The following is a 24,965-nucleotide window of genomic DNA, read 5'->3' as shown; positions in this document are numbered from 1 at the left end:
CTTTGGCCAAATTGAATTCTTTGGTTTATGTTAAAAAAGAGCAAAGCTGACTCAATTTTCTAAACAAACGTAAAGCAAAACAGCATAAGGTCTCCAAACAAACATGAAACCCAAAAGAAAGCTGTGTTTTGAGATGTTGGTTGTGTCTAGATACTCAAATAGTTTTCACCTCACTTTTAAAACGCTGGCAAACTTCAAAATTAACACGAATTTGCCAAATTAAACCCCCTTTTGTTTCAAAAAGTTCAAGAGAAAATACTTTTACTTCCCCAAACAAGTCATCATTCAGCAAATTCAACCCACATTTGCTAACAATTCAGGTTACTCACACCACCCATGACATTTGTGTCATATAAAAGTTGTGTCACAAAATAGTTTCTCCAAGATGAAGTGAAATATATGTGGCTCTCTTCATAAGTGAGTACCACTGAAAGCACAGTGACAACAAGGCTTCAAAGTTAGCAAAAGCCAGCAGGATAATGGCTGTTGTAGCCATCACCTGAAACCACCTGAGCCTGACCTTGTCAGAACTGCAACTTTCTCAATTGCCAAGCCCAGGTAAGTTCAACAACAACGAGCCATGCATAAAAATGAACAATTCCTGCTGCTGCCCTGGGTCACTGATTGATGCTTTTTCTTTTTACTGCTTTCTTCCACTGCCTCATGGTAAGATTTATCCCGTAACACACGCAAATGAACTTGGTGAAATATGCAATGAGGGAAAAGGGGGAACAGTACATAAATATTCACAGGCTCACACAAACAATCTGAGATTTATTTTTCCTTTAAAAAAACAAACCACCTTTTCCTGATCACTTCCAGATTCACAGAGTTTGATATTATATGAGACCCAACACTGTTTTCTGGTAGGGGAGAAAAACCAGCTAAGAAACAGCAATTCAAGGTAAGAAAATAATATTCTACTACTCTGACAGCCTGATTAAAGACCAAGGATTCATATTTTCATTCTCTCTTTTTTTTTTTTTCCATCTTGTTTATTTTTTTTCAGGCAGGCTCAACAGAGTATTGTAACTTTAATCTGTACAGATTAATCCTTCTCACATGGAGGAGCTGTGACTGCAAGATGTGTGCCACTATTACATATTGAATAGTTTATCTTCCCCCTTGTGATTTTGATCCCCCTGAGATTTGAGTGCTTCACTGATTTTTTATGTTTAGCCATTTAAGTGCCAGGTATCTTGTCTGAACTGGTTATGTAGGTCCCCTCTCTTAATCTCCAGTGGGCAGTTCCTTCCCACTCCCTGAGACACCTGAGTTAAACTAGTGTGACTCACTTGACACATGCCATTCTCACGACTTGAATAATACTTGAAGCCTAAAGGACTACCTCAGACTAGAATCATAGAATCAGCCAGGTTGGAAGAGACCTCCAAGATCATCCAGGCCAACCTAGCACCCAGCCCTAGCCAGTCAACTAGACCATTGCACTAAGTGACTCAGCCAGGCTTTGCTTGACCACCTCCAGGGACAGTGACTCCAGCACCTCCTCCCTGGGCAGCCCATTCCAATGCCAATCACTCTCTCTGACAACAACTTCCTCCTAACATCCAGCCTAGACTTCCCCTGGCACAACTTGAGACTGTGTCCCCTTGTTCTGTTGCTGGTTGTCTGGAAGAAGAGACCAACCCCCACCTGGCTACAGCCTCCCTTCAGGTAGTTGCAGACAGCAATGAGGTCCTCCCTGAGCCTCCTCTTCTGCAGGCTGCACACCCCCAGCTCCCTCAGCCTCTCCTCATAAGGTTTGTGTTCCAGGCCCCTCACCAGCTTCATCACCCTTCTCTGGACACCTTCCACCACCTCAACATCTCTCTTGAATGAGAGCCCAGAACTGGACACAGGACTCATGGTGTGGCCTGACCAGTGCTGAGTACAGGGGAAGAATAACCTCCCTTGTCCTACTGGCCACACTGTTCCTGATGCAGGCCAGGATGCCATTGCTCTCTTGGCCACCTGGGCACACTGCTGCCTCATCTTCAGCTTACTATCTACCAGTACCCCCAGGTCCCTTTCTTCCTGGCTGCTCTCAGCCACTCTGTCCCCAGCCTGTAGCGCTGCTTGGGGTTGTTGAGGCCAAAGTGTAGAACCCTGCACTTGGCCTTGTTCAATCTCATCCCATTGGCCTCTGCCCACCCATCCAGCCTGTCCAGGTCCCTCTGCAGGGCTCTCCTCCTACCCTTCAACAGATCCACACCTGCTCCTAGCTTGATGTCATCTGCAAACTCACTGATGCTGGAGTCAATTCCCTCATCCAGATCATCAATAAAGATATTGAACAGGACTGGGCCCAGCACTGATCCTTGGGGAACACCACTAGTGACAGCTGCCGCCTGCATGTGGCACCATTCACCACCCCTCTCTGGGCTCATCCCTCCAGCCAGTTCTTGACTCATTTCAGAGCGAATCTGTCCAAGCCACGAGCTGCCAGCTTGGCCAGGAGCTTGTTGATACTAAACACTTAACTGCTGGTACTAAATAGGTAAGTGATGTGAGATGAGTCCTATCATTTGAATATAACTTCACCGTTCACAAAAGTGATGCAGGATAATACCACCTTGTTTTTTTAAAGTTACATATATACTTGGGTTTACTCCCCCAAGGGCAAGCACATTGCCAATTTGTGTATTGCAACACCCTTCCCTGGCATGTTTATGCCTTGTAAAATCCCCAGCTCCAAGCAGTGTCTATACTGAGAGGCAAATAAGTGAGCAGTCACTAAGAGAGTCATTGGAAACGCAGAGACCAAGGATGGAGGTTGTGTCCTCCCATAATTCCAAGACATTTAGATACCTAACTCTGGGCCAAAAGGGAGTTTCTAGCATGAGTCACCTCTCCTATTAAAGATGTTCCATATTCAATACCCACTGGAACAGAGACTTGTGCATGTTCCCACAAAAAAGGTAAATGCCCATACAGTCATGAAAAGTTGTGATCTGTCTGCATCTACACACTTAATGAATCAACAAATACACAGAGTGTGTACACAGCAGCAGAACAGACTAATGTCTCTTATTCCTCAACCCTACTTTCCTGGTTAAAGGTTTCTCTTAGAGGATGGGTATTTGTACTTGTGAGGTGTTCAGGAAAAGCCTGGATGAGGCACTTAGTGCCATGGTCTAGTTGACTGGCTAGGGCTGGGTGCTAGGTTGGACTGGATGACCTTGGGGGTGTCTTCCAATCTGCTTGATGCTATTCTGTTCTATTCTATTCTAATCAGTCAGGGCTGGGATTTGCAAAGGAACTTCTGTTTAGTGTTCAGGGGTGGGATAAGTCACACAAGAACACAGGCATACACATGCAGATGGCCACACAACTTTGACCATAAGCTGCCTTTCAGACATGGTTTAAACCAGGCATACAAAGTTGCATATTTTCCACATATATTGGCATGTATGTTCTGTGTATAACCAGTGAGAGAAACTGAGGTGCTAAACCCCAGGAGCACTTCACCCACAACTCAGAAGAACCCAGAGCTGAAATACACTTGTTAGATATCAAAAGTAACACTAGGAATGCAGATACATCAAAACCTATTTATTTACTTCTGGATAAGATTCACCAGGCCTAACCCTAGGCTCTGAGTGTTAGGTAATTAATCCAAACTAGTTATCCAAGTCTCCTTGAGAGGTAGCAGTAAAAAACAGGTGCTGCTAAAGGAGTTTTTGCAGCTTTAGAACCACATTTTAAGATAAACTGAATTGCTCTTCAGAAATGGATTTTTGCCCCTCTCCACTGATCACAAAAGAAGCTGGGATGATTGAATGACTAATGTATAATGTTTAGACAAATTTAGGTGAGATGACAGCTCCCTTATCCCTTTTCCTTTCCCTTCTCTCCCTCCCCCCCCCTTCTACAAATCCTTTATGATACAGAATGACCAATTAAAGCTTTATCTCTGTCAAACTCCACAGAAAGTATTTCACAGTCTTAAAGACATTGAGACCTTGATTCCCCAGGTATCCTTTCTTAAGACAGAGCACAATGATTGAAGGGTTAGAAGGTTACTAGGATTTAGGAGACCTGAGTCTCTACTCAAGCTTTTCTACAGGACATTTATGTACATTCTCTGCCTTACGGTTTCCCATATACAAAATAAGGATAATAGAACTCTTCAGCCACACAGTTTACATTGGTAAAACACCAATGTACACCAGCCACAGACTTGCATTTCAGGTTAGAAGGTCTTAAACATTGAATGTAGCAGAAAGAAGAGGCATCATCTTACTTTTTGTGATACATCTATCCTACTCTCAAATTTAGCCTGGTTAAACAAGGGAATCAATAATGTCTTTAAAAAGAAAATTAAAAACCTATTTTTCAGAGAATCATAGAATCAACCAGGTTGGAAGAGACCTCCAAAATCAGCCAGGCTAACCTAGCACCCAGCCCTAGCCAGTCAACTAGGCCATGGCACTAAGTGCCCCATCCAGGCTTTTCCTGAACACCCCCAAGGATGGTGACTCCACCACCTCCCTGGGCAGCCCATTCCAATGCCAATCACTCTCTCTGACAACAACTTCCTCCTAACATCCAGCCTAGACTTCCCCTGGCACAACTTGAGACTGTGTCCCCTTGTTCTGTAGCTGGGTGCCTGGGAGAAGAGACCAACCCCCAGCTGGCTACAACGCCCCTTCAGGTAGTCGTAGACAGCAATGAGGTCCCCCCCGAGCCTCCTCCTCTCCAGGCTAAACACCCCCAGCTCCCTCAGCCTCTCCTCATAGGGTTTGTGTTCCAAGCCCCTCACCAGCTTTGTTTCCCTTCTCTGGACACCTTCCAGCACCTCAACATCTCTCTTCAATTGAGGAGTCCAGAACTGGACACAGGACTCATGGTGTGGCCTGACCAGTGCTGAGTACAGGGGAAGAATAACCTCTCTTGTTTTGACTTGCTTCTAGTTTTACCCTGGAAACTCATATTTCTTCCATCTCTTATTCAATTTTACAGTGGAGACAAGAAACAAATAATAACTTTTGCATCATTATCATGAAGAATGCAATTGGAACACCTTCAAATGCTGGTTTTTAAGAAGAAAACACAGGTGTTCAAATGACACTAAAAGAAGAGTTCATTTTCAAGTCTCTTAGGAGTCCAAGAGACCCCCAGGGCAGGTAGTAAGTGAATGTAAAACTACTGGCCTACAAGTGCCCCAGGAAGAACAGTATCTGACTTGCATTGCACAAATCACTGTAAGTCTGTAGCTGCACTTAAGTGACAAGAATAATTTTTGGAGCATGTCCCTGAGGGCCTAATCTTGACCTCTGAGATGCTAGCCTTGTGCAGGTGTCCCTAAACCAACTGCACACAAGCAGCAGCTGATTTGCATCAGAAAACTGAAAAAAAAACCCCAAACCCTGCAGATTATAAACCTTCATATTTATAGTATGAGATTATCACTCCAGCATCTTGATTTTTAAAGTCCTCTACTTTTATTCAGAGTGCAAAGTTTTGTTTCATTACCAAAGAGCAAACAAGATTATCCTGGGACTAACAAGGAAAAAACTAAACATACATTTCTGTATTAAAATAAGAGTAAAGTTTGCTCCTGGTTGAGAGTGTATCTGGGCTTAAGCAACAGTGCTGTGGGGACCCCTTGTGTTCTAATTATTAAGCAAATAAGATTGTTCCTATACAAGCTGTTGCTATTTGCATCTTTAATGTGAATTTCTTTCAATTCCAGGCATGTAGAAGAATAACGTTTGCTTTTGCTTACACCAGGATAACCCAAATTACACTCCATCAATTTAAACTACGTTATTTAACTCCAGGAGTGGTGAAGATGCAGGAGAAGGAAACATGAATGCCCAGCTGGCAGAATCCAAGGGTGAAGTTTTAAGGCTTATTTTAAGGCTTATTCCAAATCCCTCAGTTCACTGAGCAGATCTCAGTTTCAACTAGTTTTAATATTTCCAGTATTTTCTGCCCTTTGTGTACAAGAACTGTAACTCAGACACAAAAAGAACACAAGCAGATGAGATTTACAAATGACTCATATCTTAAATCTTTCCCATTGTTTCCCTGCTTTTGAGATTTTTTTTGGTTACAAGTCCCATGAAGTGACTTAGGGATCGTCATGACTATGCCTCAACTTAACCTCTCTGAAAAGCACAGAAGCAAAAAGGATTATAATTATATCTGGATGTTTGAAAGATTTTCAAGCACTAGTAGGGAGCTTATATTCCCTCTGTTGCAACTTTATTACTGCCACAAATATTAAAACCACTTTTCCCCCCAGTTCTGGAGTCTCTGATTAAAAAAGGCATTGGAAACTCCAGTAATGGGTCAAAAGACCAGCAGTAGAGCGCTTAGGCACCGGAAAACAACCCTCAAAATGTCAGGTTTGAAGATGTCCTTTGTTCACCATATCAGAGAGAAGGCTGATAAGACAATGTGCACAGATGCTCACCCATGGATATAACACCTGGGAAGTGTGAGAAAGTTTTTCAGTCTTGCTGACAAAGGCATGAAAAAGTCTAATTGTTGGAAGCCAAACAAACTCTGTTTCCATGTTGCCAAAACAATGAACTGTTTAAGGAAACAAGAACAGATGAGAAGTGAACTTCCTTGTTGGGGTGTTTATAATGAGAATAAGAAAAGACAAGATTTCATCTGTTACTGTCAGAAATAGGAGAAACTGTGATGGAGTGGGATTGAGTTGCATGGGCAGATCATTGCATTTCAAAATACCAATATTGGTTTTTAGATCTTGGAACAAGGACCAAGGTAATTTGATTGTTATCAAATGGAATGAGTTACTAAGCATTAAGAAAATTACTGCAATTGTATCATAGAATCAACCAGGTTGGAAGAGACCTCCAACATCAGCCAGGCCAACCTAGCACCCAGCCCTAGCCAGTCAACTACACCATGGCACTAAGTGCCTCAGCCAGGCTTTGCTTCAACACCTCCAGGGACGGTGACTCCACCACCTCCCTGGGCAGCCCATTCCAATGCCAATCACTCTCTCTGCCAACAACTTCCTCCTAACATCCAGCCTAGACTTCCCCCAGCACAACTTGAGACTGTGTCCCCTTGTTCTATTGCTGGTTGCCTGGGAGAAGAGACCAATCCCCACCTGGCTACAATCTCCCTTCAGGTAGTTGTAGACAGCAATGAGGTCCCCCCCTGAGCCTCCTCTTCTCCAGGCTATCTCATACTTCAAGACCTAAGATGCTTGAAAAAAAAAATCACTCTATCTTTTCTCCCAGTACAAAATTAATCAGATGTGTTATGGAACTTATCCATGACAGGCAGGTCATTCTCTTCTAGAGATGGGAGTGTTTGGACTGGTGCTTTGGAGTGGTGCAGGAAGTCTTGCTGAGTAGATACCTTCCTCACATGTTCAGAGTCATTCTGACACCAGGTTACTGTCCAGAAATACATGACTGGCTGAATCATCAAGAGCTGCAGTGCAGAATATAGACCACCTATTGCCATCAGCTGGGCATCTCTCATCCAGTATTTTTCCCCTTAGAACAATATCATGTACCAAAGACACTTCAGTTTCTCCTGTTCTCTGATGGAAAAAAAACCTTCCACACTAAAGAATGAAATACTGAAGTTTTCCCAATAAGCAAAATTGACTGGGATGTGATTTGTAGGAGAGCACAGTAAGTAATCCAAAGGTCTTCTAGCCTCAAACTCTGTGAAACTCTGATTTAGTTTTTCTTCTGCAGTCAGAAGAGTTGGAATATTTGGACAAGAATTATGTTTCTAATTCCCATTTAGTCACCTTATTCCCAGCACTGTTTTCAAGCTAAAGGTCAATTATTTAGGATCTGGTCTCAGTCTTCTCATCCTTGTTAATTTATGAGGAATATTTTCATGCATAAACCAGAAAATCTGGTTTGGGAAAAGCAGATTTTAGGCCACTTTGAAGTTGAAGTCGTCAACAGTTTCGCAAACCAACTTCCAGGAGCCAGTCACTGGGTTCCCTATTGTGTGACAATTGCATTACAATTGCTGAGAGTAACAATGCTCTTGGGACAGTATGACCAGATGGGTGCTTAAATCTGGACATTTGATTATATAAGATTTAGACAAGTTTACTGAGTCAGGCTATAAGTTCATCTAAGTGGGGAATATATTTAAGATGCACTAAGCATATCACAAGGAAGGGAGTCACCCATCAATGCAAAACCATAGAACAATGAAGTTAAAACTCAATTCTAAATAATAACATAATTTAGGCCTCTCATTTCAGCAATGAGGCACTTAATTCCTCCCAGGACTGCTGCTGCCAGATTGCTCTAATCCACCTCCAGCTGTGCTACTGCTCCTGTGTGCGAGCATGGGAGCTCGGCTGGGAAACAGAACAAAGCATCCCAGTAAAGCCAGCAGCACTTGGAGGAATATTCAAACACTCAGGAGAAATAAATCCCTCTTGAAGAAGAGCATCTGCCAACTACTGTTCCCATTGCAAAATTTTAGTCTAGGCTCAGTCTGTGCATATAGGCCCTGATTCAGCAAAGGCTTGAGAATATGCTTTAATTTGACTATATCATTAATCTCATTGACTTTGGTATATATTGTTGTGTTTTTTTAGAGTTTCACACGTTCTGTGTCTTGAACCTTCTCTATTTTTGATGTTTTCTCTCCCTCTCTACAGTATACTGTGCCTTCAAAGTGACTTCAGCAGAAATGTGTCAGAAAATTCTGTCTCTGCATAATTTTCTGGACATAAATCTGTATTAAAAATAACCAAACCTAACCAAAAAAACAAAACCAGAAACAAACAAAACCCAACAAAACAAAACAAAATCCAAAACAAACCCAAACCAACCAAAAACCTTAACTGCAAATATTTACTGTTCCCAGAACAGCTTCATCTAAGACTGCTAATCAGGAATTCCCAAGTCCCTACCTTGGAGGGATTGCAGTGTGATCAGATCTGGACTTACACAGAGTTTTAGGTTTAGTTTTCAAACAGTATTTTTCACATTTCCATCAGGAAATCTTCATTAGCAAGGTGTTAGGAGAAAGAAAATCACCCAAATTCCAAGAATGTCCAAAAGCACTCCAGAGTAACTCACATATTTCTGAGATTAAGGTGATGGTTTCTTCTCCAGTTTAGAAAATCGAAACATTCTTCCTTCTAATTGAAAATAAAATCAAATCAGTTCTTAATTTTGTCAGGTCTAAAGATATTGGTCCTTAAAGCTGCCACTGGTCCCAGGCAGAATATTGATGGTTTTGGGCCTCCAAGCAGCCTGAGTTTGAACAGAACTTTCAAAAAGTTATTTCTCAAGCTAATTTCTTTTGCAAACTGCTGTTTCAGTCTTTGATTGCTGGGCAGAAAGCAGATAAGGCAATTTAGGATGGATGATAAATGCAACTTGTGGCACTGCTCAACAAGCTAACACACAGCTATCAACACTGTTTCAGTGGTCTTTGTATGTGTGTTTTTACAAAGAGACAGAGTGGAGAACAGCTTTATTAACGTATCATGAGTGAGTTATATGGGTCATCCCAAATGAATGGCAATAAAAGCTTTATATCACACTCACCAACATGTATTTGGTACTTTATGTGCCACAAATGTTGCAGAAAAGCTATTTTACATGTGTTTTAAAGACTGGGTATTTTTTTTTTATTAGGGCTGGTTTTGTAAAGCTGCCAGGCACTTTAGCTACCATCAGCCCAACAGCATTCATCTCAGAGGGAGCCATAAAAATGTGTTTAAAACGTTCTGAAATAGCTGTTTTGTGTTTCAAAATGTCAAAGTTAAAGATCTGTCATCCTGATAAATTCCATCACAGAACAAGTCTTTTTCTCTAAAAGCTATTTATAGTCCTTCTTAGTTCCATGACAGAGAAAATATCATCACAGCACAGGATAAACTGTGGCTTGTGCCAGGCCTTGGACAGGTGTGGAAGTTTGTAGTGGAAAAGGGAAATTCTAAAACTAGAAAGGAGGAAAGAAAAACTAAAAGCAAGTTTACATACAGACATTATACATGCACACACACACACACATATATATATTTACCTCTATTCTTACACAGCAGCTTGAAAATCTGCACGAAAAGCATAAAGCATAAATGTTGGTCCCGAATTAGAGTCTGATCTGCATCAGGAACAGTGTGGCCAGTAGGACAAGGGAGGTTATTCTGCCCCTGTACTCAGCACTGGTCAGACCACACCTTGAGTGCTGTGTCCAGTTCTGGGCCCCTCAATTCAAGAAGGATGTTGAGGTGCTGGAACATGTCCAGAGAAGGGCAATGAAGCTGGTGAGGGGCCTGGAGCACAAATCCTAAGAGGAGAGGTTGAGGGAGCTGGGGTTGTGCAGCCTGGAGAAGAGGAGGCTCAGGGGTGATCTTATTACTGTCTACAACTACCTGAAGGGGCATTGTAGCCAGGTGGGAGGTGGCCTCTTCTCCCAGGTAACCAGCAATAGAACAAGGGGACACAGTCTCAAGTTGTGCCAGGGGAGGTATAGGCTGGATGTTAGGAAGAAGTTCTTCACAGAGAGAGTGATTTCCCATTGGAATGGGCTGCCCAGGGAGGTGGTGGAGGCACCGTCCCTGGAGGTCTTCAAGAAAAGCCTGGCTGAGGCACTTAGTGCCATGGTCTAGTTGACTGGCTAGGGCTGGGTGCTAGGTTGGACTGGATGATCTTGGAGGTCTCTTCCAACCTGGTTGATTCTATGGTTCTATGAAACACTGGCATGGGCTGCCCAAAGAGGTTGCAAAAGGTTTCATCTCTGGAAACATTCATCGGACAGGGCTCTGAGCCACCTGATTTAGTAAAAGATGTCCCTGCTCAGTGCAGGAGGTTTGGACTACATGACCTTTAAATGTTCCAACTCAAATTATTCCATGACTTTATTATTCTACCCCTGTCACAGGAAACTCCATATCAGTTACAAGGGTATTCAAACAGCTTTTCCAACTTTCTCTGTTAAAGCCAAGAGGAGCTTTGCCAGGAGCTTTTGCTAAGTAGTGTGTGAAGCCTTTAGGCAAAGGGTAGGTCAGAAGGATAGAAGACCAAGAACAAGAACAAGCTGTATCACATTTACAGTTATAATCTGACCCCTTTGGATGTGAGAAGTCAAAGTGGAAGGAAGACAGATGACACTTCATCCTTTCCCCACCATGCATGGAAATGCTTTGGGGACAGATGCTTTCCTCTCCTACACCAACCAGTCTCTAGAGACCAGGATGACCTACAGCATCATGAAGCTCCTACTTCAGCTACATATATCACTGCAGGTCCCACAAGGGATTGCACTCCAGAGCTGCTATTACTGTGAACATTCTAAATAGATTTTTAGAGTGTACTGATTTTCTGCTTAAGAAGGCTTGCAATGGCTTCTAGAAAGGATCAGAGCACACCATTCAGCCTGTGCACACACCTATACTATGGCTCTAGCTCTCTTAGCTGGAGTAACTCCACAGCATAAACCTGATGTAGGCCAGTTTTTAATTCCATCTCTCTGTGCCTGTGTATATCTGCTACACATACATACATAGCACACAAAGAAAGACATTTCCCACCTCATGCACTTAACCACAAAGTGCAATGCAGCTACTGAAAGAGGCGAATGGTATTTAATCACATGTAAGTTAATGATTTAAATGCACTTTTATTTTTGGCCTCTTGATGTAAATCCAAACCAGACAAGCGGAATCCTCTGGTCAGACGGCTGGAAATTCCTCTGTATGAAGTCATGTTGGTGGTCTCCCAGCTCTGAGCCTTCTGAAGAGCCATACAGTGAAATATCCTTCCGTGCCACTAATGAATGCGCCCACCCACACTGGAGTTGGTGCCCCCTAAGAAGGTAACTCAGGAACAACTTTTTAAACTCATAAATGAAATCAAAGGGCTCGTTCTGTGAGCCAAAGAACTTACACATTTAGGCAGGAGGGTTAATGAGTGGTTACTTATACATTGTCCCCTTGGTTTGCAGTATACAGCCTCACTAGAAAAAACAATAAGCAGGATACCAAATATGTACAACATTCCAGTTAATTAACTTTCATCCTCTTCCAATGAATACATAAATTGTTGCTACCCTGGGTTACTGTGCAGAGCTTAAGTGACTTGCTCAGTATCAATTAAAGGAATCAAAGCAAACTTACAAGGTCTTGGTTTACTTTCCTGTGCACAGGCAAGATCTCTCAGGTATCATTTACAATCGCTAAGCAACCAAAATCCCTGCAATCAGCCACAAAACACTGTGCAAGAGTCTAATGTACTACAGTCACTAAACTCTCCCAAGGACTCTTGTTGCTGTGTGAATGAGCACTTGTCATTTCAAGCACAAGCACTGAAGCCTGGTGGTGATGACCAGAGAACTGACTAACCCAGTAGTGCTACTGCAGCAAGGAGTAGACCTAATCTCGCAGCAAGAAGATGACTCTGTCAGAGAGGTCTGTTATAAAATTATCGAGTGACACAGGGCGGGGGGGGGGGGGGGTTGGAAGGAATCAAGTCCATTGTAATTGAACTGACTTGAAATAATAAATGCACACACTTTCTTTAAACACAGCTTGCCACATCCTGAGAATCTGGAATCAATTCCTTCCCTTTCAAGAAGCTTAAAAGTGGTGGGACTTTGATATGGCATGTGCATGTTTGCTTCTGGGCTTACAGCCCTTGCCAGCCCATTCCAAACCTTTCAAGGTTTTTATATTATAAGACAGAGAAGTTAGGAAAACAAAAAATCCAAAATTCAGGGAACTATTAAATCAGGGCAGCCTAGCTGCCAAATACCTTTGGTAAGTAAATGAATCGTGATCAATAACATATTGCCACACAGACTTACAGAGACGGTTATCACCTGCTTCTGGGCCAGGCGTAAAACATAATGGTGTGTGGCTAATGAAGTACTGCATGAATCCAGAGGGGAAAAAAGGACTGTTTTTCTCTGTAATGTCAAAGCATTTTACTTCAAAGTAATTTTAACTCATCCAGAAAAAAAAAAAAAAAACATCTCTTTTTCCATGAAAACTTTGTCAAAAAATCAGTAAGTTGCCATGAAATACTTCTCTTCTGATGATGCTGCATTTGTAAGAGTAACCGTCTTGACAGAAGGAAACTATTTTGTTAAGGGGATGTTTCAGCCCTGACGGCAAAGCTGCTCGCTTTGTATATTCACATATTTGCCAGCAGAGGGCATCACAATCTTAGAAACAGGCAGACATTGGACCAGTGTGTGCATTTACACACAAGAATTCAGGCACCCATTAAAACAATAAATTATAAACCTTATTTTCTCCAGGAACTATCCGGAAAAACAAATGGGGGATGGGGGAGGAAGGTACATAAAGGCGACAAACTGTTGTCAGTGGCACCACCTCTCAGGAGAGGAAACATTGCAACAGAATAGTCTGGTGATGGCATCACTTAAAGGCTAATGTTGTTTCCTCACCCTCCTGGGTTTGCTGTAAACCCTCCTGGAAGGAACATCAGCTTGGGTTTAACTTTGATGTGCATTAGGCTTGCATCAATTCTCATATCTAGTACCTCATACTGCATAAACCTTATTATCCCAACCACTTGGTGTCACTTTTCTGCCCTAGTGTAAGAGTCCCAGGCTGCAGTGAGAGCTCATGTTATGCAGACTGCATCATCTCTGCTAAACCAGTACGATATGAATGAAGAATATATATAATTACACCTAGCCCACACAGGCATCCTCCCTGGTGCCCAGATAAGGGACATTGTAGGCAAAATTCCCAACCTCCTGAGTCCTTCAGACTACTACCCACTACTGGTCTTTCAAGTGGGTAGTGACGATGCAACAATGAGAGGCTCACAATCAATTAAAAGAGACATTAAGGCAACTGCTAAAGGGATCAGGAGTTCAGGTTGTGTTCTCCTCTATTCCTCTAGCATCAGCGATGGATGAGGGAACATTTAGGAAGAAACTACAGCTCAATTCATGGCTCCGGGGCTGATGTCATCAACAGGGGTTTGAAGGCACCAGAGCTGCAAACAACTAATGGGAGGCACTTGTCCCAGGGGGGGAAAGGGATTCTGGGGCAGGAATTGGCAGGGCTCATTGATAGGGCTTTAAACTAGATTTGAAGGGGGAAGAGGTTGTCTGCTGCTGGCTGGTGAGGAAGAGTGGGGCAGCTCACCAGAGACAGAGGGATAGAGAGCTAATGAAGGCACTCAGCTTGCTGCCCTGAGGCAAACCACGGATGCTGCACCAGGACAATCTGATGAAATCAAGAGGAACTGGCACAAGGGGAATTGGCACAAGGGGATGACAGGGCCAGCCCAGCTGAAGTGCCTCTATGCAAATGCATGGAGCTTGGGCAACAAACAGAATGAACTAAGGGCAACTGTGCTGCTGGGATGCCATGACATAGTGGCTATTACTGAAACTTGGTGGGATGATTGCCATGACTGGAATGTAGGGATAGATGGGCACAAACTCTTTAGGACGGATAGGTGGGGAAGAAGAGGAGGAGGCGTTGCCCTCTATATCAGTGACCAGCTAGAATCAGTGGAGCTCCACCTGGGGAAGGAAGATGAGATGGTTGAGAGTGTATTGGTTAAAATTAAAGGCAAGACAGGGCAGGGTGATATTGATGGGTGGACCACGATGGATACAGAACTGGCTTGGTGGCCGCACCCAAAGAGTGGCTGTCAACAGGTCCATATCCAAGAAGAGGCCAGTGACAAGTGGAGTCCTTCAGGGATCAGTCCTGGGACCAGTCTTGTTCAACATCTTTATCAGTGACATGGATAGAGGCATTGAGTGCACTCTCAGCAAGTTTGCTGACAACACCAAGCTGTGTGGTGCAGCAGACAGGCTGGAAGGCAGGGATGCTATCCAGAGGGACCTGGACAGGCTGGAGAGGTGGGCACAAGCCATGCTCAGGAGGTTCAACAAGACCAAGTGCAAGGTCCTGCGGCTGGGTTGAGGCAATCTCAAGCATAAATACAGGCTGGGCAGTGAGTGGCTGGAGAGCAGCCCTGAGGAGAGGGACTTGGGGGTGCTGGTGGATGAGAAGCTCAACAGTGTGCACTTGCAGCCCAGAAAGCCAACCAGATCCCGGGCTGCATCAGGACAAGTGTGGCCAGCAGGGTGAGGGAGATGATTCTCCCCCTCTACTCTGCGCTGCTGAGGCACCACCTGGAGTATTGCATTCAGTTCTAGAGTCTCTATGACAAGAGGAATGTGGACATAGTGGAGCATGTCCAGATAAGTGCCACAAGGATTATCAGAGGGCTGGAGCACCTCTCCCGTGAGGACAGACTGAAAAAGTTGGGGCTGTTCAGTCTGGAGAAGAGAAAGCTCTGAGGTGATCTTCTTGTGGCCTTCCAGGATCTGAAGCAGGCTACAAAAAAGCTGGGGAGGAACTTTTTAGGCTTTCAGGGAGTGACAGAACTGGGGGGAATGGAGCAAAGCTGGAGGTGGGGAGATTCAGACTGGACACGGGGAGGAAGTTCTTCACTACGAGAGTGGTGAGAGCCTGGAATGGGTTGCCCAGGGAGGTGGTTGAGGCCCTGTCCCTGGAAGTGTTTAAGGCCAGGCTAGATGAGGCTCTGGCCAGCCTGATCTAGGGTAGGGCGTCACTGCCTACGGCAGTGGGGTTGGAACTAGATGATCCTTGTAGTCCCTTCCAACCCTGACTGATTCTATGATTCAAGTAGAGACAGGGTGATGCTACGAATTCCCGTCCTGATAGCCCATGCATTAATAAACTCACCTCTCTCTCTCTCTCCAAGTTAAGACAATGTAGTTCAGACAACCTGATGTTTGTTGCTTTATCCTATTTGGTATTCAACACTCCCCCATTCCCAACTAGAGTGAACTAAAAGTATTTTTTACAGGATTTTATAGTACTCTGAGTTCTAGTTTGGATTTAGTAACATTTCTTTTCCCTCTCTGTGTGTTTTTGTCTTGTGCAGTTGATGGTCACTGGGTCTGGCTTACCAGACTAGCCCAGGCACTTGAACCAGCTGGAGCTAAGAGCCTATACAGAGAATGACTATGAGACAAGTATTACCTTCATCTGAGAGCTGGGATGTATAGCAGCTTTTTAAAGATAACCAGAAGCAACAACCTCTTTTTTTTTCGGATCTCACCTGCTCATACAGAGATAGGGAAAGGGATATTCTCCTAAGTCATTACAATTTATGTTTCTAAAATGCATTTTATTACTACAGAACTATAAATAACTACATACAATTTTATATAGGAAAGACAATGCATCAGGACCTGCTGCAAAATGACATGTATCAGATCAGTCTCAGATCCCTTTTTTGATTGATGTTGCAATAAAAAGCCCAAACAAGCAAACAATGAAACAAAACACCTACATCACCACCATCCCCAACAGTCAAAAAGAAATAGGTTCATTAGGAAGTATGTATACAGTGATGCTGTCCTTTCTTTTTGGCATATAGTCATTTCGCTGTTCAAGACACCTAACACAATTGCATTTGACTTATTGACTGCCATGCAAATCAGCCTTCAGGATAATTGCTGTAGGTTCATATGAACTGCATAAGAAAGTGGGTAAAATGTCCCTGAGTTAAGGAAAAAAAACTATTCTTGCTTAGCCTTTGAAAACAGAAAGTCATTTGCTCTGCTAAAATTGAAGTCTACTTTCTGCATCTCAATCTGCACTGATTCTGCACTCTAAGGTCCTCAGGTAATTTACTCCATTGACAGAAAGAACATGTAGGTGCTACTTATACTCTGTTCATGTCTGCCTCATTCTCCTTAAGCTGCAGTACTCCAGTTGTAAAAACTTAAGCAAAAAACTTCTAAGAGGAAAACTGAGTTTCAATATGTTCAGAGATTGCAATGTTTCTGGATATCTCAAGAGCATGCATCGGGTAACAGAATGGAGAGGGGATGTTTGAAGGGAAAAAATACTGGTGCTTTCCTGCACTTTAACAGCTCTTTTCTTTATAATCTTGGTGTGCTTAATTGTCCTTGAGAAGCATTTTCCCTTTATTTTCAAGAGTACCTAAACCAAGAATTTGTTAGGGAGAGCTCCCATCAATCACACTGCAACTAGTAAAAATGTGAAGACCAGATCATGAGCACTTTGTAAGGTTAGATTCCTTATCTCACAGTAGTGATCTTGAATTCAAGCTCTGGTTATAATCAAATGCAGATACCTCTAGGGGAGACATTTATTAGTGGCTAGTGCTGCCAGTCCTTATGAATTCAGAATTGCAGAATCACTGAGAAGTGACACGTTGGGATTATGCATATGGAAGGATACACATGGGTGTTTTACGACGCAAGGGGCAGCACAGCTAAATTTAACACTCACAGTTGCAGAGCAGATCATAAAAACTCCTTGTAAATGGCCAAGATGCTTTAATTTTACTGTAACATCTGCTTTTTCTAACTTATCTTGCTTTGACAACTTCCTACAGGGGTTAGCTGAACATCCCATCAGCATTATATGGAAAATTAACTTCTTTGCATCCCAGACAAGTGAAGCACTGCAATTATTTCCTTCTGTTAACAACTCAAAAAATATTAAGGAGCAGATTGTTATCTGACATAAATCATCATTTACCCATTTTCATCTTGTGGGTCAGCCCCAGGCAGCAAAATATAATCACACAGATTAAATCTGTGGTAGAGCTGGAATCTGAAAAAGTCTTGCCTTCTGTGAATGATACAATATGAGCACATGTTGTTTAACACCCCTTGGGTCTCTGACTGTGAAACTAGTCATCTAAGGTAAGATGTTCATCAGTGAGTGACTGCAAATACTCTACTAGTTTATCTCAAGGGATATGGCAGTGTAAATTCATTTGGTCTCATGGAGCAACAGGAGCTTAGACTAGTGGATGTCTTGTTTCTCTGAATGGAAAGGAATCTGGAGTAAAGGAGGCAGCACAAGTTGCCAGCCAATTCCCATAAAGCAGTATGAGATCCTTTTCTGGTGAGCAAGCTGGGCTGTATGGACAAAAGTCATGCCATGGCAGCTGGTAGTGGGGCCAGGAACCACTCTGTGGCCTGTTTTATTTATTAGGATAGATATAGCTAAGTCAGCTGTGGACATGTGAATTGAATCTACTAAAGCAACCATCTCAAGCTGACTGGCAGGAGTACCTGGCGTTATATGAACAAAGTTTACAACAGAATCATGGGAGAAGGGCAAAACTATGCCATTTCTAAGGACATAGATAGTCTGGCACATTTGGTAATAATCCTACTCACCAGCATTATCCTGTTGTTTGGTGTTTTTGATGTATGCAGAAAATTTGGAAAAGATATCGATCCCAGCAGTGTTTGACTCCCGGTGCTTGGCAGCCAGCTTGGGGTACCTGGAAAAGGAGAAGCAGCTCAGCAGAGTAACATCTTGTTACCAGGAACAGCGAGGATTACAACTGTAACTTACAAGAAGAAAGAAAAAAGCCCTCTACAAGGAACTGCAGTTAATGCTGACATTTATCTCAAATCAACAGGTTGGCAAGTCCTTCTTAATAACAGCTGTGTCAGTCAAGGCAGGTGTTTGGTTAGTTACACAGGTATGGCTCCACAGCACAGCTAATTGCACCAGTGCTTTATGTTACCATGATCCAAGATACAGTGGTCTTAAATCAGAAGGAAGCATAAATTTCCACAAAGGTTAGGGTGAGCTTGGCAGCCAACTCTATCATGAATGGCAGTTGTGTCTAATTGCCTATAGTGAAATCATAGAATCATAGAATAGCCGACGAGGGAGGCAGCCAGACTGGATGGGCAGGTTGCTGCTGGAGGAATTAAAGATTAAAAAGAGAGTGTATCACCTTTGGATAAGAGGGGAGGTGTCCCAGGAAAAGTTCAAGGAAGTTGCTAGGTCTTGCAGAGGAAAAATTAGGGAGGCAAAAGCCCATTTGGAGCTTAGGCTGGCCATGGCTGTCAAGGAAAATAAAAAATGTTTCTTTAAATATATGAATGGCAAGAGAAGGGCCAAGGACAACCTCCAGTCCTTATAAGATAGAGAGGGGAATATAGTGACAAAGGATGAGGAAAAGGCAGAGGTGCTTAACACCTTCTTTGCCTCAAATGTACTGCAGATTGCTGGCGTTGAACCCCAGAGTAACAACTCCAACGCCAATATGGTCAGATAATTGTTCTCCAGTAATCTCTCTTTTATTGCAGTGATACAGAAACTTGTATGTCAATTTGGCAGAGGCATGCATAGCTAGCTTAGTTAAGATTGGTACATGTGGAAGGCACAGATAGGCTTAAGGTTATGTGTGAGGCACAGATAGGTTAAACTTATACAAACAACTTGTAGGGTCAGCCTCCTGTGGCCAGCAGACCCTGTCTCCTACAGGTGCATGGGAGGGGTTTACTTCACCATCTTAGTTCCTGCCTCTGGGATGGCCTCAAGGGCACTACACAGCACAGGGCTGGGTGATAGGTTGGACTGAATGATCTTGGAGGTCTCTTCCAAGCTGGTTGATTCTATGATTCTATGTTTATCAGTTCATGTCCTCTGTTAGCAAGAAGTTCATCCACATGTGATAGCAAAGGCATGTAGTATTAGCCAGGTGAAGGAACATACAGTTCTTGGTCTCTCAATTGTTTCTGACAGACATCTGCTGCAAAGGAGTATACTGATTTGAAAGACCAACACAAACAACTCCTGCCACTTTCAGTGTGCTTGAACCAGAGTACAGAAAAGTTTAAATATCTGATCTCTTGCCTCTGGACTGGACTATAGCTGCTGATTGACTTGGAGGTAAAACATTCCTTAAGGAATTAATAGATTTTAAGGTCCAAATAACAAGCCAGCAGTTTTTTCCCCATTATCCTTGTACTAAGTCCAAAACATCTGACCAACTAAAGCACATCTGGTAAATCTAAATCTTTCTTTGGTAGCTTGTTCCCATGGGTCATCACTCACACTGAAAAGATCCATGCCTTATTTCCAATCTGAATTATAGAATCATAGAATCAACCAGGTTGGAAGAGACCTCCAAAATCAGCCAGGCCAAACTAGCACCCAGCCCTAGCCAGTCAACTAGACCATGGCACTAAATGCCTCATCCAGGCTTTTCTTGAACACCTCCAGGGACCACCACCACCCCACCACCTCCCTGGGCAGCCCATTCCAATGCCAATCACTCTCTCTGCAAACAGCTTCCTCCTAACATCCAGCCTAGACTTCCCTCAGCACAACTTGACACTGTGTCCCCTTGTTCTGTTGCTGGTTGTCTAGCAGAAGAGACCAACCCCCACCTGGCTACAACCATGGCACTAAGTGCCTCAGCCAGGCTTTTCTTGAACACCCCCAGGGACAGCGACTCCTCCACCTCCCTGGGCAAAATTAATTTGGTTATAACTTCCAGTATTCTTGACTAGAATAATGAGCATTTTTCTGCCTCTCCTTGTACTCTGTAATCAGTTTCTCTTCCAACCTTTCCAATACACCATACAGCTCAGAAACCTCCACTTTTTTTTTGCTGTAAAGTGCTTTTCCTGGCACATGTATTTTGTATGGCAACTCCTGGCATCCATTCCAAGTTATTTTTAGCTATGTAAAATGTAGACATGTAGACACCAGATCCCTCCGATTTTTTCTCCTTAGTTCTGCATACAAGGCCATCCTGAAATGTGTACAGAGAAAACATTCTGCAGTTATTAGTCATGCTAGTAACCTTTGCACATGGAAGTCATCTCATTGAAGCCAGTAAGTTTCATAAATAAATATTACTCCTGTAAGTAAAGAGTGCTTTTTAGGAACTCCTCTTAGGACATCTTTCATTCCTCAGAAATGGAATATTGACTGAAAAAATCCCAGCTTCTTACTTTGGAGGTGCAAGAGTCTCTTCCAAGAATTCCTCAATCTTGTTAACATCTGTCTTGACTTCTCCATTAAAAGTCAAGAAAGGTGGGTGGGTCCCAGGAGCCAGGTTGTGTAGGTCAGCTGGCTTTCTGCGGAGACAGAAAAAGTCATGAAATCACTAATCTTTATGATCGGGTAGTTGCACAGATATTTATAGTTCCTACAGGTTGTTTTTTGTATTCCTGTGGTTAGAAGATTTTGAATCTACCTCAAGCACCCTGTTTAATATAAAAACATTCCCCAAGTGAAAAAAAAACCCACCCAAACCTGAATCCCAGCACCACAGGCTCTCCTGGCCAGATACAAACCTGACTGAACTTAGTAGTGCCTTTCTATAAGGCAATACTGGATCCTATAACTATTTTCAACTAAACTGAACAGTCTGTACCTTTTCAGGTCAACAGTGGTGACATTGAACACAACTCCTTTCAGCCACAAGATCATGAAGAGACGCTGGGAGAACGGGCAGTTCCCAATGCTTTCTCCGTCTATACCAGCCTGAGGGATGGAAAGAGAGGGAAAACAGATTTCAGGTCAGTCACTTACCTCCCTCAAGATGAAAAACTGGATGCTGACAGACAGACAACCAGTTTAAAAATAATTGACAATGCCTAATATAGTTTATCACCAACATGAGAATGAAGTTACTCCAGGATTCAGCCTTCACCAATCAGCTTGAGAAAGCAATCTGGGCATTTTAGGGTAAAGGGAATGTGTCCCTTGCTGATTGCAAGCAATATCCAGAGGAACAGATATTCTTTCAACTACTTTTGTGATTACAGGACTGCCAGTTTCACGGTTGTACTAGAAAACTCAGGGCCGGTTTTCTGCTCTACTTAAATCTGTGGACTGCAGCTTAAGATGCACTTCACTGTTTTATCATCCAAAATGGGGACTTTCAGATCTAGATTTAAGCCCAAGCACTCCAGACATTCACTCACTCTTGTTCACATTCAGTAAAGCAACAGCCTCACACACAAACAACAAATCCAGACAGAAATCTTCATCTGAATCCTTCTAAGTTTCCAGGCAGATTTCATCCATCACATTCAGTCTGTTCCTATCTCTAGTACCTAATGAATTGCCTACAAACCACTAAAAACCAACAAAAATCTGCTAGTGTTAGCATTGAGGAAATAGCCTATTTTCCCCTCTAAAAATTTATGGTCCCTAGCCATGCAAATTCTGACTTTCAGCCACGGAGGGATACAAATAACACTAGCTGAACTGAGCCAAAGCTGTGTCCAAGGACAACATCCTTCTACAATAATTGTTCTTGTGGCCAAAGCTTTCAGGACAATAATGGTTTTGATAGATTTCTATTTTAATTTGTGGTACCATTGTGTTTAAGAGATTGTTATAATCCTGGTGAAGCAACCAACCTTCTGTTGTTGACCCACATGGATTGCACAACTATTTTCTGCACACAGTGTGCGTTCGAAAACAGCTGATGAAAGAGCTAAGCAAACACATGCCCTTTTCCTTTGGGGAAAATATTAGATTGCTCTGTTTGCTCTCATAAATTTTATCTGATTAATGTTCAAGTTGTGGGGTAGCATTTCTCTGTCTTAAAGGAATCACTTCTCTGCAGAGATGTGGTGCTAAGGGAGGTGGTTTAGCACCAGATGTAGTAAAGTTAGATCACAGTATCACAGTATCATCAGGGTTGGAAGAGACCTCACAGATCATCAAGTCCAACCCTTTACCACAGAGCTCAAGCCTAGACCATGGCACCAAGTGCCACGTCCAACCTTGCCTTGAAGTGCCCCAGGGACGGCGACTCCACCACCTCCCCGGGCAGCCCATTCCAGTGTCCAATGACTCTCTCAGGGAAGAACTTTCTCCTCACCTCAAGCCTAAATCTCCCCTGGCGCAGCCTGAGGCTGTGTCCTCTCGTTCTGGCGCTGGCCACCTGAGAGAAGAGAGCAACCTCCACCTGGCCACAACCTCCCCTCAGGTAGTTGTAGACAGCAATAAGGTCACCCCTGAGCCTCCTCTTCTCCAGGCTAACCAATCCCAGCTCCCTCAGCCTCTCCTCATAGAGCTTGTGCTCAAGGCCTCTCACCAGACTGGATTCTGTGATCTTAAAGGTCTTTTTCAACTGAAGCAATTTTATGACTGTCTTGCAAGCATAATTGAGTGATTGATCTAATTATTGCAATCTCCTGACTGTCCTCATTGCCCACTTCTTGTGATGCAAGTATCAATTCATCTTTTTTTTCAGGAAAGAGGCTCAGAGAAAGCATTTCCCTGCTTCTTTCCATTAATTACGTCTTCTCACACAAAAGTTAAGAGTTACCCAAATCTGTGTCTTTTTACATGTTCTTTGTCCTGCAGCGCAATGGTGAAAAAGCCTCTCAAAATCAGAGAGGACTGAACTGGGAAGACAGAAGCTGAATGGTAGGAAAGAAACAGAAGCAATGGGTCATGTCAGGACAAGGGATGCAGAAGTCACTGGAGACAGAAAAAAAGATGTGAAGTCTGGAAGAAATAAGATTCACTTGGAGATCAAAAGTAAAGTTAATTGCGCAGGTCAAATGAGGCCTCCAAGAGCCCCAAATGGTCAAAATATCTTCCCAACACTTTTATAAGAGTGGGAAACGTTAATTGCTAGAGACACATTGGGAATAGACAGAGGAAATTCCAGAAATTAAAGATAAACTAAAGAAAAAGTATGGCATGATCTCTATTCAAAGCTCCTGGATCTGGAAGCCAGACTCATGATTGGGGTGGAGTCTGACTCATGGGTTTTGATCTCATGTGACTGGCATAACTGAAAACAGTACCACAAATCACAAGGCAAACTGGTGACAGAGGAGGGAATGGAATCAAAATCTCCCCAGCAACACAAATTATCCATTAAATACAGCCCTTTTTCTGCAGAAATTATAGGCAAGGCTCTGTTGGTTTAGTGAATCCTTTCTCACTGCCTCTAACAGCAGTCAGTAATTCAATGTTCAGCACTTAGAAAGAGCGAAGCCTTAGTAGGTAATAACTTCAAAGGCTTATCAGAGCATCTCTAGATCCCTTGTGAAGTCTATTAAGTGCTAGGAGGAGATGAGGAAGAAGAGAGAACTTCCCAGGCTTAGTCACTCTTAGCTTCAAAGAAAAACAGCTTGATTAAAGCACCTGGGTAGTGCTTAAATATAAGCTTGTTATGTATCTGACCAAGGTTAAGAGCTCAGAAATGCAGGAGTTGAATAATACCTTCATCAAGATCAAGAACTCAAAGAGCAGATGGAAAGAGGAGAACAAATAATTGACAAGGTAAAGAAACACTATTTATCCCTGCTGTTATTCATGAATGAGCAGAAAAGCTTTCTTACATAACTTACTTGAAGCACAGCAGAAGTAATCAATCACTTATAAAAGGGAGCAAGGGGATGATACATGCACTCTCCCTATCAGTAACACCAGATCCTTCTGATTTAATGATTGCAGCTAGGGATAGATTTGAGCATTTGTGGGCAAGAGGATCAAGGAATGAGAGTCTTTAAATGCACTCTAAATCCCAAAGCTGTGAAAAGGTTTCAGAGTCTACTTCTCTCCAGGGAGGACTTCGCCTGATAAGGTAAATTCTCAGAGTGACTGTGGAAGAGTAAAACTGATTTGAGGATTTGCTGGGTCAAAATCTGTGGGCAACATTTAACTGAGATGCCTAAGAGATGGAAGGTCTCCTGTGCAGGCAATGCCAAGTTGCACAGGTAAAAGATAAATCTAGCCACCATTCCCTTTGACTGAATCTGATGTGCAACTGAATTTAGGTGGGATGAATGTGGATCTCAGCATCAGAAAAGCCTGGAATTCATGGAGGCAGAATTTATCAGAGAATCAAAGAATCATAGGATTCATGGGTTGGAAGATGCCTTTACAGGTAATCCAGTCCAAACTTCCCTGCAGTGAGCAAGACATCTATAAGCAGATCATATTGCTCAAAGCTCCATCCTATATGATCTGGAATGTTTCTAAGGATGGGGTATCTACCACCTCCCTGGGCTAACCATGCCAGTGTTTCATCAGCATTACTGTAAACAATTTCTTCAGTATCTCTAGTCTAAATCTCTCCTCTTTTAGTTTAACCCCATTATCCCTTGTCCTGTCAGAACAGGCCCTCCTAAAATGATTGCCCTCACCCTTCTTACAGGCTCCCTTTACATATTGAAAAGCTGCAATAATGTTTCCC

General features: G+C 42.9%; 1 protein-coding gene across 2 annotated transcripts in view; it reads right to left on the bottom strand.

The window, feature by feature from the left end:
* The window catches only part of CLIC5 (chloride intracellular channel 5), an 82,239-nt gene that overhangs the window by 9,690 nt on the left and 47,584 nt on the right, over positions 1–24,965 (bottom strand). For both annotated transcript variants that reach the window (XM_064145774.1, XM_064145775.1), the window contains exons 2-4: positions 21,171–21,280; positions 20,746–20,871; positions 18,163–18,269 (exon numbers count right to left, since the gene is read on the bottom strand). In XM_064145774.1, the coding sequence (XP_064001844.1) occupies positions 18,163–18,269; positions 20,746–20,871; positions 21,171–21,280 (343 nt within the window). The remainder of the gene's footprint in view (positions 1–18,162; positions 18,270–20,745; positions 20,872–21,170; positions 21,281–24,965) is intronic.

This window comes from Pogoniulus pusillus, chromosome 7, assembly GCF_015220805.1.
Source record: "Pogoniulus pusillus isolate bPogPus1 chromosome 7, bPogPus1.pri, whole genome shotgun sequence".
In the NCBI taxonomy this organism is placed as follows: domain Eukaryota; kingdom Metazoa; phylum Chordata; class Aves; order Piciformes; family Lybiidae; genus Pogoniulus; species Pogoniulus pusillus.
This window is presented reverse-complemented; position numbering and strand designations above follow the sequence as displayed.